Source organism: Empidonax traillii, unplaced genomic scaffold, assembly GCF_003031625.1.
Source record: "Empidonax traillii isolate 1590-97213 ecotype Southwest subspecies unplaced genomic scaffold, ASM303162v1 scaffold187:size1931383, whole genome shotgun sequence".
Classification (NCBI taxonomy): domain Eukaryota; kingdom Metazoa; phylum Chordata; class Aves; order Passeriformes; family Tyrannidae; genus Empidonax; species Empidonax traillii.
Genome location: NW_020955380.1, coordinates 404,536 through 416,997, shown reverse-complemented (window position 1 = coordinate 416,997; position 12,462 = coordinate 404,536). Strand labels below are relative to the sequence as shown.

Below are 12,462 nucleotides of genomic sequence, written 5' to 3'. Positions count from 1 at the left end.
TGTGTTGGGGGCTGGCATTTATATCCATTGTTAGTAGAATCACAGTGTGTTGGTATGAATTTTTTGCTGGCCTTTCCGGACTTAGCATGGATGAGTGCCCCTGGGAGATTGAGAGGGATATGCTGGGGTTTCAGCGAGATATATTCTTGATCAGGTGTGGGTGGGGCAGGACGTGGGATGCAGGGATGCTGTGGGGATGCTGCGGTGGGGTGGGCCCCGCGTTTGTCACGGGTGCTGCCATTTAAGCAGGCATCATTAGCTGTGATGGCTCGTTCCCATGGAGATGAACAGGGGTGTTTGCATCTGCGGGAGCTGCTGGGACCAGGCATCGCTGCTGCTCCAGGTCACATGCCCCGCTCCATCCGCAGCTCCAAACCCTGGGGACCCCTGGTAATCCTTGTGCCCGTGGGCAGGCAGGCTCTCCTCAGCCAGCACCAGTCTGGGTGGGGATAGAGGGCGAGCACTTGCTGAGAGTGTGGCAGCCCCCAGTAAAGCTGCTGGGTGGTGCCACTGGTGCTCACTGGGTGTTGGGGCACTTCTGGATTTTGTCCCCTGTCTGTCATTTTGGGAGACTCGAGAAAATGTGATTGACAACCCAGCTGCTAAAGCACTGGGGATGGCAAAAGCTCTCAGCGCGTGATGACTTCTTGCTGAAGCAGTAAATACGTATCATATTGATATATTGCCGTGGAGTCGATTTCTAATGGTGTGTGGCAAATAATATATTCAAACTGTAGCATCTATTTGTGTTACATTGTACATACTGTAACAGATAAATAGATGTTTCCAAGTCCTTTTGAAATGTAATGATGAGAAATGCTGCAAAATCTGGCTGGGGGCCTGCCGTGATGCTCACAGTTAAACCAGTATAAATTCAGGAGAACTTGAATCATCTGCTTTGCTCTAATTTAAATTTAATGCAGAATTTCTTCCCTCAGCTTTCCCAAGGTGGCTCCTTGTAATCTCAGCCTAGCACCAAGATGCTCCCCTCCCTACCTGGTCTGGTGACAGCTTCACCTGCCTTCATGTGGCTGGAAACTGCCCCATTTCAGGGGCCAAATTCAGTCTGGCTTAAACAGAAACAATTCAGGAGATTTATGAATAAAGGGCAAACGTAACTTGGATAACATCAGCTCTTTGTGCAGGTCTGTTTGCCATATAGGTGTTAGTGATGCATGAAGTGCCCCACATGTAGATAGCTGGATATTTGTCCCCAAGATCTCTATATGTGCCTCTTTACAGCTCCATGAATGAGAGCAGCCAGACAGCACCGAACCTGGCAGCATACAAATTAGCCCCTCAGAAGTGGGTGATACCACGGAATAGTGATAAACAGAGGAGTGGTAATTATATACAGTAGTTCCAGCTCCAGTGAAGTGGGGAATAGCCATGCCAGCATGGGGGAGAGAGGAAGAGTTGGATTTTCCAGCTGCTGGTGGTGGCAGGGGCAGCAGATGGGCTGTGGCAGGGTGCCCTGCTGATCTGAGGAGGGGAGGGCTGGGGAGCTGTCACCAGGACTTTGCTGGGCAAGGGTTTAGTGTCAAAGCTGGTTTTGGTGCTGCGGGTGCCCTCGGGCCACAGCTTTATCCCAAAGCCTGTTTTCAGCAGGAGCCTCTAATCATTGTCTGGTGCTGGGAGAGATTGCAGGGATGAACCATTGTGTGTGCATCGCTTTCCTCCAAAGACCTGAGCCCCCATTGAGGGCAGGCTTGGGGCTGGATCCTCTCTCCAGATAGCCCATGCCCAGCACACAGCCAGGGTGACTGCTCTGCTGCAGCATCACGGCTTTGCAGGGGGTCCAGCAGTCAGTTTTGTGCCTTTGCTCCAGATTTACGTGACATTAAGAGCATAATCGGGATTTTGATATCAGCAACGTGGCTCAGGGGAGCTGGGAACGGTCCCTGCCTGCCTCCTGCTTGGCTACTGTGGCTGTAATTGAGTTCAGCATCTTTCTGGGCAGCTGGAGCCCCTGAACTGGGATCAGCTGGGCAGTGTGTTTACACTTGCAATCCACTGGCTGGAATTAAAGCCCAAACCCTGCATATCAATCCTGTTATTCTCCTGAGCTGTGGCGAATGGTTTGGCCACCCCTCTCAATGTCACGGGAATGTCACCACCTTGGTGGCCAACCGGAGCTGCCGCAGCGGAGGTGACATTTATCCATGTCATCTGTGAAGGGGGAACAGGGAGGAGACCAGAGTGGGTGTTAAACAAGCATCACAGTTTATTTCCCAAACACATAGTTTTCCTTTAAACATATGGCTTTTCCTATGAGAAATTCAGGTCTTTTGTCCCCTGGGTTTTGTCAAGAGCAGCCTGGCTGTGGGAGAGCTGGGGCCATCAAGGACAGCAGGATAGGGCTGTCCCCTAGCTCTCCTTCCCCCTGATGCTGGGGTTCTTTGGTGCTGCACAGTGTGGGACATCCTTCCAGGTGTCCATCCCCGGCACGGCACCGCGCGAGCCCTGCCTGGGGCTGCTCGCGCTTCCAGTCACGTCCGCTGAGGTTTCTGCGGGGCTGATCTCTGCTACCGCAATCAGCCGGCCCTGCACTGGGGGGGCACAGAGGGAGAGGCACTGAGCTCCTTCCTGGAGGGAATTTGCTCCACCGCCTGGCAGCTCAGCAGCCAGAGCCACTCCTACTCTGCCATAGCTACCCCTACCCCTTTCCCTCCCACAGCCAGGGCCAGGGGAAGGTGGCCAGAGTCATCCCAGTCCCCAGTTTGGGCTTGGTATGTCCCTGTCCCCGTGTTGCCTGTCACTGCCTGTGGATGGAACAGGCAGCTCTGCATCTCTGCTGTGCTTCAGCAGGGTTGTAGCTCCAGGGGCACAAAGGGCAGGTGCTGCAGCACCCTCCTTTTCCTCCTTCTCACCCTGAGCATCTCACAGCCGGCTGCAAACAGCCTTCCCCAGACACTGGGCTCTTGGCAAGGATGGGCAGCTGGGAGCCAGGACCTTCTCCTGTGTTTGTTTGTTGCTGGTGGGATGGTAGAAGCAATTTCCCCAGCTCAGCAGTGAGGCCACCCCCATCCTTCCTCTTCCCCTCATGGCCCTGTGCCTCAACTCCCACCCTGTCCCCTGTCTGCAACCACCCAGCTGTTCTACCTGCACTGGCTCAGCCCTGCCTGCCTTCCAGAGGGATTTTACCCTCCGTGCCATGCTGGCAGCAGGGCCGGGGAACGGAGGGGAGGGCTGTGAAGGCGAGAGAGTGTGTTCCAGCATCGGCAGTGGGGAATTTGCCGTCTCTCCACCATAATTAAATATTGTTTGCATTGCTTATTGACAGAGCGCTAAGCTGCACTCCGTTTTAATTTGCTCTTTGATAGTTGCCTTTTGCTGCTAATTGATTTTCAAGGCTCTTTTTTGATTTGGGTTTTTGTTGGCTTTTTTTTTTTTCCTTTGGTCTGATTTAATACCTGCCATGCTACCAGAGCTGGAGAGGCCAGGGTAACCAGCACTCACCTTCGTGCCCACCCGCTCCTGTCACCTGCTCCCTTGTGCCACTGGCACCAGCACAGACTGCAGGCCAAATCCACATGAGAGCTGGCATGGCTGGTTTGCACCAGGGAACACATGGGTTTGGGTGGTGGCATTCCTAGTGTGCATCCGGGGCTGGGACCCTGGGTGACCCCGTGTGCTCTGCTCCTTCCCCAGGATGATCCCGATGGAGAAGAGATTGAGAGGGAGAAGTCCAACTCCTTGAAGCTGGAGTTCACCGACGATGACAACTTCAAGACCAAGGTTAACTATTCGTACGCTGCCGTGCAGATCCCCACGGACATCTACAAAGGCTGTGAGTGCACTTCTTCACCCACTCCCACCCTGTGCTGCCTGGATGGGTATCTGTCTCTCCATCTTGGAGTGCTGCAGCCCCAGGGACTCTGGCTGCCTCAGTAGGGTCTTGGTGCCAGGGCTGGCTGGCTCCCATACAGGAGGGCACTGAAAAGAGGCAGTATCACCATGTCAGGACAGAGGTGACAATGTGTCCCTCCCCAGGGACCCTCAAGAGCTCAGCACAGACCAGAGGGGCAGGTCGGGGGTTAGGAGTTATTAGGGAAGGGATGGGCAACAAAGGAGAGGTGGTGATTATGGCACCATGCAGTGCCCACAGGGCTCTGACCCTCCCTGCAGAAGAGCCTAGCAAAGCTTGAGGAGGTTCAAAGCAGGTGCTGGAGAGTTCAGGAGGATGCAGCAGCTCTGTGCAGGAGCAAGTACGGAGGCAGCATTTCCCTGCTTGTAGAAGGGCTGAGCAGTGAGAGCAGGGATGTTTCCTCACTAGCTTGGGGCTGTTTGGGGCTGAGGATATGAAAAGGGGGAAAAAACGGCTGCAGTCCTGCAGGAGGACAGCAAAGGATGACTGCAGGACAGGGTGATGCCAGGGCAGCCCCTGCTGCTGGGAACATACAGGGGCTGTCAGAGGGCACGGGGTGCTCCAAAAAGGGGGATGGGGTTGATGGGCCAGCCCGAGAGCGGCCAGCGAGGGAGGAAGGGAGGGATGAATGGGCTAGGATGTGCCACACCAGCTTGAGTCCCCGCGGAGCGATGGCACAGTCCCTAAGCTTTCACATCTCTCCGGTACCTCGCCCTGCTGCGGTGGCACATGGTGACAGTCGGTCTCCATTTCCCTCTAGTGGCTGCTCTGCACCGAGCTGGGGATTGCTTCCAGCTGGAGGGCATCCTCCAGCATCAGCCGGCTGCATCCTGCGCCCAGACCCAGACCCTGCTGTGGTGGGCACTCCTCGTTGCCCCGCGCCCATCCCCACACCTCATTGTTTCAGCGGCACTTCCCGAGGTCCCCTGGGTGGTGATGATGGTGATGATGGTGATGATGGTGCCGGGGGCTGAGCTCACGTTCCTGCCCCAGGCGGTGTGTTCCCGGCACAGCGGCTCGTTACAGGCACGGCTGCGCTCGGAGCCGCATCGGTGCAATGATTTCACCACGGCGGCAGCAGCGGATTAGAAATTTGCAATCAGTTTTATTACCCAGCGAGCGCGGGGCAGGCAGCTAATGAAGCACATCATGCGAGCCGGGTGGGCTGTGCGGGATGCAATATTCGTTCCTCCTCGCCCCTGCTCGCCAGCCGACACCACGGCTTGAGCCCCGCCATGGCCTCGTAAATACCTCCCTCGGCCCTGGGACGAAGGGAAACGGCAGATTAACGTGATCTGGGGACTCACAGGTGCTCGGAGAGGGATGCTGGAGAGGGGATGGGGCAGTGGGGTTGTCACAGGGCAGGGACACCCTGCCAGTGCCCCTTACCAGACAGCGAAAGGGGCTGCAGCCACGGGCACAGCAGTTTGTGGGCACAGGGATGCCTGGCCTTACCAGGGTGCAGGGAAGGGTGCGCAGCTGCTGCTCCGCAGAGAGTGTTTTGGGGTGAGGGCACGGGGGCACCCGTGTGCCCTCCTCCTGCCGGGGACAGCGGCGAGCGTGGTGAGTCCCTGCAGAGCCGTGGGCGGGGAGCATCTCCCCGGCGGGACCCGGCGCAGAGGCGCTATCGCTGCCTGGCACGCTAATTAAACCACCGCGGAGACGCCCGCAGCCGTCACCCCTCGATACACACACAAATTACATCCTATATGTGTTTTATTTACTGTGCCATTTTTAATTAAATCTGCAATCGCTCGCGGGAGGGGCGGGGCTGGGCTGGGCTCACCCTGATGGGGACAGGGATGTCACCAGCGGGGCTGGCAGCTCTGACCTCAGCCGAGGGGGACAGAGGCCGTCCCGACCATGGACACAGCCTGTATCCAATGGGCTCGTCTCTCTGCACACGGGGAGAGTGTAGGTGCTGTGTTTGTGTGTGAGGAGCGTACAGGGACTATATTTGTTCACAGGGGGCTACATTCATGCCCAGGAAAGGAATGCATTTATGCTCAGAGATAATTTTAAGGGCTGTATTGGAGCACAGGGAGGGTACAGGATGCGTATACAGTACAAGCCTGGTGTGGGTGATGTGCCTGAGGGGCTGGGGGTGCTATCTCCAGGGCTATCAAGGCACGTGTCAGTGCCCAGCCTGGTGCCCAGCTGAGGCTGCCAGCACTGCCCAGGGCTGCTCATGGCCTCTTCTTCTGGGAAAAACCACATCCTGTGGCAGAGCCAAACAAGAAATCATCCTAAGTGCCCAAATAACAGCACTCTGTGTGGGCACAGTGCTGAGGAATGGCTGGAGAGATATGGATGGAGTAAATCATGGTTTGAAGGCATGGCTGCCTGAGGGAAAGAGAAATCTTCAGCAGTAATGCTGGGTTAGAGGGATCCAGGATTCACCCTGGGTGAAACCTACCCACATCTTGCCAGTGCCTGAGGACCACTGGGAAGGCTTGAACGGGTGATGACGATGTTTCCAGGAGGGACATGTGTGGGAGGAAGCCTTAGGAGAGCTAAATATACTCCTTAAACACACACTGGCTTCCCTGCAGCACCACACTGGGTTGTTGTGCCAAGGAGATAGGGTGTTCCTGGGAGCCCTTGCACCCCAGAAATGCACTGAGGGTCCCCCAGGAGAGAGCCACCAGTCCCAGAGTGCTGCCACTCCCCCCACATCTGCCCAGGGCTTGGGGCACCCACAGCACTTGGGGTCCCCCTGTGAACACAGGGGGGTACCCTGGCAGCCTCCCCACCAGCCGACCAGCCCTGTATCTTCTGTGCCACACTGGCCCCCCTCGCCAGCCCCTCTTGATTAATCACAGGCTGGGGCTGCCGGCAGCTTATCTTTTGCTTTAATAGCTGAATAATTTAAAACTGCTGTTTGCCGGCATCTTAATTGCTTTTGTGTCAGGTGCGGGGCCAGCGGGAATGCAGAGCAGGGCCCGGGAGGCTCCGCACGCCCTGTGGGGACACAAGCCTTGTGTTTCCCAGCTGGTGGCTGTCGCCAGGGAGTGGGGCTGGCACAGGGTGTTCTGCTGGGAAGGGGGTGAGGTGGCAAGCCAGCTGTCCCCAGTGGTGGCTGTATCTGCCCCAGAGCAGATGGGGGATGGCGAGTGCTCTGTGAGCCCTGGAGGTTGGCTCGTTCCTCTGGGGACAAGGGGACAGCAGGAGGATGCTGGAGCCCTGTGGGAGCAAAGGAGTTGGGGGAATATGGGAGAAGCTACAAAGAGCCTGTGGCGTCCTACATGGGAAGGAGTAGAGGGGACACACCTGTCCCTCCCTGCCGTCACCACAGTTCCCATCACTCCTCAGCCCACTCCAGCTCCACTGCTCCCCCCACCCACCTGCCCACCCCTGGCTCTGTCTCCCACAGCCACCGTCATCCTCAACGAGCTGAACTGGACACAGGCACTGGAGGATGTCTTCATTGAGAACAGGAAGGAGGATCCCTCCCTGCTCTGGCAGGTCTTCGGCAGCGCTACCGGTGTCACCCGCTACTACCCCGGTGGGTGACCGGGCTGGCTGAGGGGCAGGGGGTTGGCTGGGGCAGCTGGGCCCTTCTGACTGTGAGATGTGGGTGAGCATCCCCCAGCACTGGCCCTGCAGGCCGTCTGGCACCCAGGCTGTGCCAAAACCCTTTGGTGTGAGCTCCCCACTGGAGCCTGCTGCTTCCTCAGTCCTGAGCATCCCTCTGCCCTGTTCCTGACATCCCCCTGTCCCCCGCTCCAGGACATCCCTGCCTTGCTTACCACCTGCCTTCTCCCCACAGCCACCCCGTGGAGAGCCCCCAACAAGATCGACCTCTACGACGTGCGCCGGCGGCCCTGGTAAGGGGGTGCCGGGTGGGGAGGGAGTCCTGTCCGGGAACAGCCAGCTCCCTGCCCTTTTCGTTTCACACATGGTTGACACTGGCAAAGGGACACCATAACACAGGCAGAGGCATCCAAGCTGCAGCTTTTGGTTCCCACTCCCCTCCCCTCTTCCTGGGAAAGCAGAGCAGGATAAATCCTTGGGTGCAGATGAAAGTGCAGGGAGCAACCCAGTGCCCCCTCACCGCAGCCAAGGCTGCCGGCACTCAGTCCTGGCCATCATTCCCATCCAAATGGGAAAACAACCAGCTTGGAAACTGTGAGCTGGGAGGATGTAGAGAGGAATGAGCAGGCAGTGCCAGGCTGTAGCTCAGCCCCAGGGCTGCAATAGCTGAGCAGCCACTTAGCCCACACCAAGTGAGTTGGGATTGAGTGGGTTCCCCTTACACCCCAGGGGGAGGTGCTGGTGTGGCAGTGCTGGTTATCAGCTGGAGCTGGAGGAGTTACAGCCCCATCCTGCCCACACTCGCTGCCTAAAAGTGCAGGCAGGGAGAGGAGAGCAGGCACAGGTCTCTGGCACGTGCCCAGGGAGCCCTGTATCCCAAGGGATCATCCCCTGCACACACCAGAAGCTGCCCCCTCTCCTTGTCAGAAAATTAATGGCCGTGCTAGTATGGTTAATTGTCTTTGATTGCTCCACATTAATTATTAACTGTTCCCCGACAGGGTGTCTGTGCGGGTTATTGCAGAGCAGGGACTAGAAGACTGTCTTGGGGGGGAAAGGGGCTGCTGATGTGTCGGGGGGCTACCGAGCCCAGCTAGCCCAGCTCCCTGCACACTAGCCAGGCTGGCCACCCACTTGCCCACCCAGCTGTGGAGGAGGAGCAGCACCCTTTGTGCTGGGGGACAGCACAGCCCTGTGGACACCCCTTCGGGGTCCTATCCAGCCCTCACACCAGGGTCCGGTGCAGCACAGCGCCCACAGCTCTGGGGCCACGATCCCGCCCGCAGCCTGGATGGGGCCACCGGCGCCACTCGCCTGCCTTCCCCTCCCTTGATGAATGGCACCATTAAGCACAGCCGTCTCCCGCCGAGCCCAGGGTATTCATCTGAGCCGGGCAGCCGGAGATGGATGCGCTGCCACAACCCATTACGGGCGGCATCTTAGTTGGGCTCTGAGCCGCACCGACAGCCCAGCCCCAGAGAGCAGGGCAGGCACGGAGCCCCCCAGCCCCACCGGCAGGCAGGAAGCCCGTGGGCAGCTGCCTGCCCGTCCTGCACCCCAGCACGAGGGGAAGGTGTTGGGGGGATGCTGCACCCACATCGGGAGGGCCCCACATGCCAGCAACCCGCATCCTGCCCGGGGAATCACTTGTAATTAGGGAACATCAGGACCTGGGATTAGCAATCAGAGCCTGCCCCTTCCCCACTCCTCCCCAGTAGTGGTGAGTAATTGATACTAATAACTCACTAATTAATTCACATAAGGCCTGATCCTGACCAAGCCATTAATGAAGCTCCCTTGGACCTCAGCCACGGCAGGATCAGGCCCCACTTGATGAGATGGGAAGGCTGGAAGTGCCTGGCCATGTCTGGGATGGGATGGGTGCTGAGCACTGTGGCAACCCCCTCTCACACAGGATGGCACAGCAGGGCTGGGCACAGGACCGGTTGCTTCAGAGGGTTCCCTAATTGTTTTCAGGGGGGAAGATTTACGTAGTAGTATCATTTTTCCTCCTTGTAGCTAAAAATAACCTAATCAGCCTGGCCTTTGAAGCTACCAGGGGGGTAAATAGCATCTTAATATGGATGTGTGTGTCAGCATAATCAGCACGCAGAAAAGGGCCTGCGATGATGGAAGAGTTTAGCATTTAGAGCTCATTAGGCTGGTATGGTACGGAGCAGCAGGTCGCTGGCCGTCTGCTGTGCCACACCAAGCCATGTCCTCGCCTCCACCTGCCCACTGCCACCTTGTCCCTGCTCCTCACCGCGGGGTCACCGCAGCCCTGGGTGAGTGGGCACTCTTGGCACAGCCCCCTGGCTGCTTGTGCCCTGGCAGAGCTTTGCTCTAGGGCTGTGCCCAGCAGGGTCGGGGCCTCCCCCAAAATGAGTTGACCCTGCTGACCTCCCTCTGTACCCCACAGGTACATCCAAGGTGCCTCCTCCCCAAAGGACATGGTCATCATTGTGGATGTGTGAGTACACAGTGGGGGCCACGGCTGGGCTGAGCCAGCCCAGCATGGGGACACAGCTTGCCAAGGTGCCACTGTCCCACCAGTGGCCCCAGGGAAGCTGTGTTGGGACAGTGCTGGTGGGGAGCTCTGCACGCTCTCCCTGCTGAGCCCCCAGCACCCCTGTCTCCTGCCAGGAGCGGCAGTGTGAGTGGCCTCACCCTCAAGCTGATGAAGACCTCTGTCTATGAGATGCTGGACACCCTCTCAGACGATGACTACGTCAACGTGGCCTCGGTGAGTATCAGGGGGTTGCATTCCCCAGGCACCTCCCAGTTTGGGAGCCCTTTGCCCCCAGACCCACCTGGCTAAAGGCTCTGCAGAGAAAAATGCCACTTTTTGTCTTCTTAACCACTCAGCTCCACATAAGCAGAAAAGAGTTTTCTCAGGGCTTGGCTGTGTGTGGTGGCAAGCAAAAGCTGCCCCCATCATGGGGCATTTGGCAGAGACGCTTTTGGGGCAATCCCAACCAGCCACCTCCTGTCCATCACTAGCCAGTGACACCTTGCACCCCGTGGCTGTGTCACCAGCCCGTGACCTCATGCAGCACAGTGGCCGTGCCACCACATCTGTGTGTCACTGGGTGCCCAGCCTGTGCCTGCCCTCCCCTGTCTGGCCACCAGCACGCCGGTGCTAATTAACATGTCTGGTCTGGCTCTGTGAGCTGGATCGCTGCTCCCTTAATGAATAGGCCCAATTGCCAGCAAATGAAGCCGTAAGCCAGAGGCAGCACCTGCTCCCAGTGACAGCACAGAGAGGCACAGCACGGCTGCTTGCACAAGCCGGGGGCGTCCTGCCGAAGTGAGGGTGCTGCACTGGCAGCACCCACTGCCAGCACCCACACTGGGCAGCTCAGTGCTGGATTAAGCCCAAGCCAGGCTCGATCTCAGCATCAGCCCTCCCTGGGATGTGGGACATGGGATACTCCAGCTGCCTGCCACCCATGGGAGCTGAGAGTCACGGGTGGCTTGTGCCTGCTGGGATCTGCCCATCCCCTCTCTGTGACTCACTCCCCTCCATTTTGCCTCCCAGTTCAACGAGAAGGCAAAGCCGGTGTCATGCTTCAAGCACCTGGTGCAGGCCAACATCCGGAACAAGAAGGTGTTCAAGGAGGACGTGCAGGGGATGGTAGCCAAGGGCACGACCGACTACAAGGCTGGCTTTGAGTACGCCTTCGACCAGCTGCAGAATGTGAGCTGGGGGCTGGGCTGGGCTGGGGGCAGAGTGAACCTGTGGGTGCTGAGGGCAAAGTTAGAGCTAGTCCTCCTTCTCAGTGCTGGGGGAGACATCCCACCTCCCAGCATGCTGTAGCTGAGGTTTTGCTGGAGCTGCTGCCCCTCTGGGTTATTCAAGGTTAGCGGGGCTGGGCATAGGGGCCAGATCCAAGCCAGCAGCCATTCCAGAGGCAAAATAAAGGAATGGTGCTGTTGGGTGCCAAGCAGGAATAGCCACAACATCATTCCCCAGCTGACAGCGTCCCTCCTTCTGCCTTTTCATCCCGGCCACCCCCTGCCCAGAGAAAAGGGCTGGGAAAAGAGATGGGTTGGGGCCAGCCCTCCTGGCCACATCCAGCCTCGTGCCTGGTGCTGCTGGCTCTGGGTCCGGCCCCAGGTGCTGTCTCTGCCCCACAGTCCAACATCACACGTGCCAACTGCAACAAGATGATCATGATGTTCACGGACGGCGGTGAGGACCGGGTGCAGGACGTCTTTGAGAAGTACAACTGGCCCAACAAGACGGTGAGGGGCTGTGGGTTTGTGTGCCAGGTTGGGGCCAGGGAGGGAGACGGCTGCCCCAGCTCCATTGCTGGCTCCTGCTTCATTTGCCTCCTCACCATCCTCCCTCCCCACCAACCTGCTCCTGCACTGAGCCACTGCCCTGGAAATGGGTTTATAGCCAGCTCTCACATTGGAGTGCAGGAGGTGTGGAATCAGGTACCCTGTAGGATGCTGAGGAGGGAATGAGGTTGCTGGGCTCCCTCATGGGAGCACATCCCAAGCATGGGGCTGGGCAGGCAAACCAGCAGGAAGGTCCCCCTTGCCACCCAGGACCTGTAAACCTGTGGGGTTGGGGAGTTCTGGTCCTTGTAGCATCCTCAGATAGTGCAGACCCCTCTGGGAACAGCGATGCCCCAGTGTGAGGACCACTAGTGTAGGTGGCTTGGGCCCATGCAGTGATGCTGAGGGACGGGACTGGCCTGGACCAGGCAAGGAGACAGAGGCTCCTTTGCCACCAGCACAGCCAGCATCCCCAGCAGTCTTCTGCCCACCTGTACTTGTCTGTGGGCCAGCACAGTCTGCAGGCCAAGGCAGGCAGTGCCACGGTGTCCCTGGGGAGGTTGCCGTTGTCTGGGAGCACCGAGTGTGGAAAGTGCCCAGCAAACGTCCCTCCCTGCCACGCTCTGCCACAGGTGCGAGTCTTCACCTTCTCCGTCGGGCAGCACAACTACGACGTGACCCCGCTGCAGTGGATGGCCTGTGCCAACAAAGGTGAGCGGGGCTGGCACCCAGCAGGCACAGGGGGCTGCAGGGTGGGGGGCTCACCCCTCTGCTCC

General features: G+C 58.2%; 1 protein-coding gene across 4 annotated transcripts in view; it reads left to right on the top strand.

The window, feature by feature from the left end:
* The window catches only part of CACNA2D2 (calcium voltage-gated channel auxiliary subunit alpha2delta 2), a 231,492-nt gene that overhangs the window by 204,453 nt on the left and 14,577 nt on the right, over window positions 1–12,462 (top strand). For all 4 annotated transcript variants that reach the window (XM_027886436.1, XM_027886437.1, XM_027886433.1 and 1 more), the window contains 8 exons: window positions 3,652–3,790; window positions 7,242–7,373; window positions 7,638–7,695; window positions 9,822–9,872; window positions 10,046–10,145; window positions 10,941–11,099; window positions 11,540–11,647; window positions 12,319–12,397. In XM_027886436.1, the coding sequence (XP_027742237.1) occupies window positions 3,652–3,790; window positions 7,242–7,373; window positions 7,638–7,695; window positions 9,822–9,872; window positions 10,046–10,145; window positions 10,941–11,099; window positions 11,540–11,647; window positions 12,319–12,397 (826 nt within the window). The remainder of the gene's footprint in view (window positions 1–3,651; window positions 3,791–7,241; window positions 7,374–7,637; window positions 7,696–9,821; window positions 9,873–10,045; window positions 10,146–10,940; window positions 11,100–11,539; window positions 11,648–12,318; window positions 12,398–12,462) is intronic.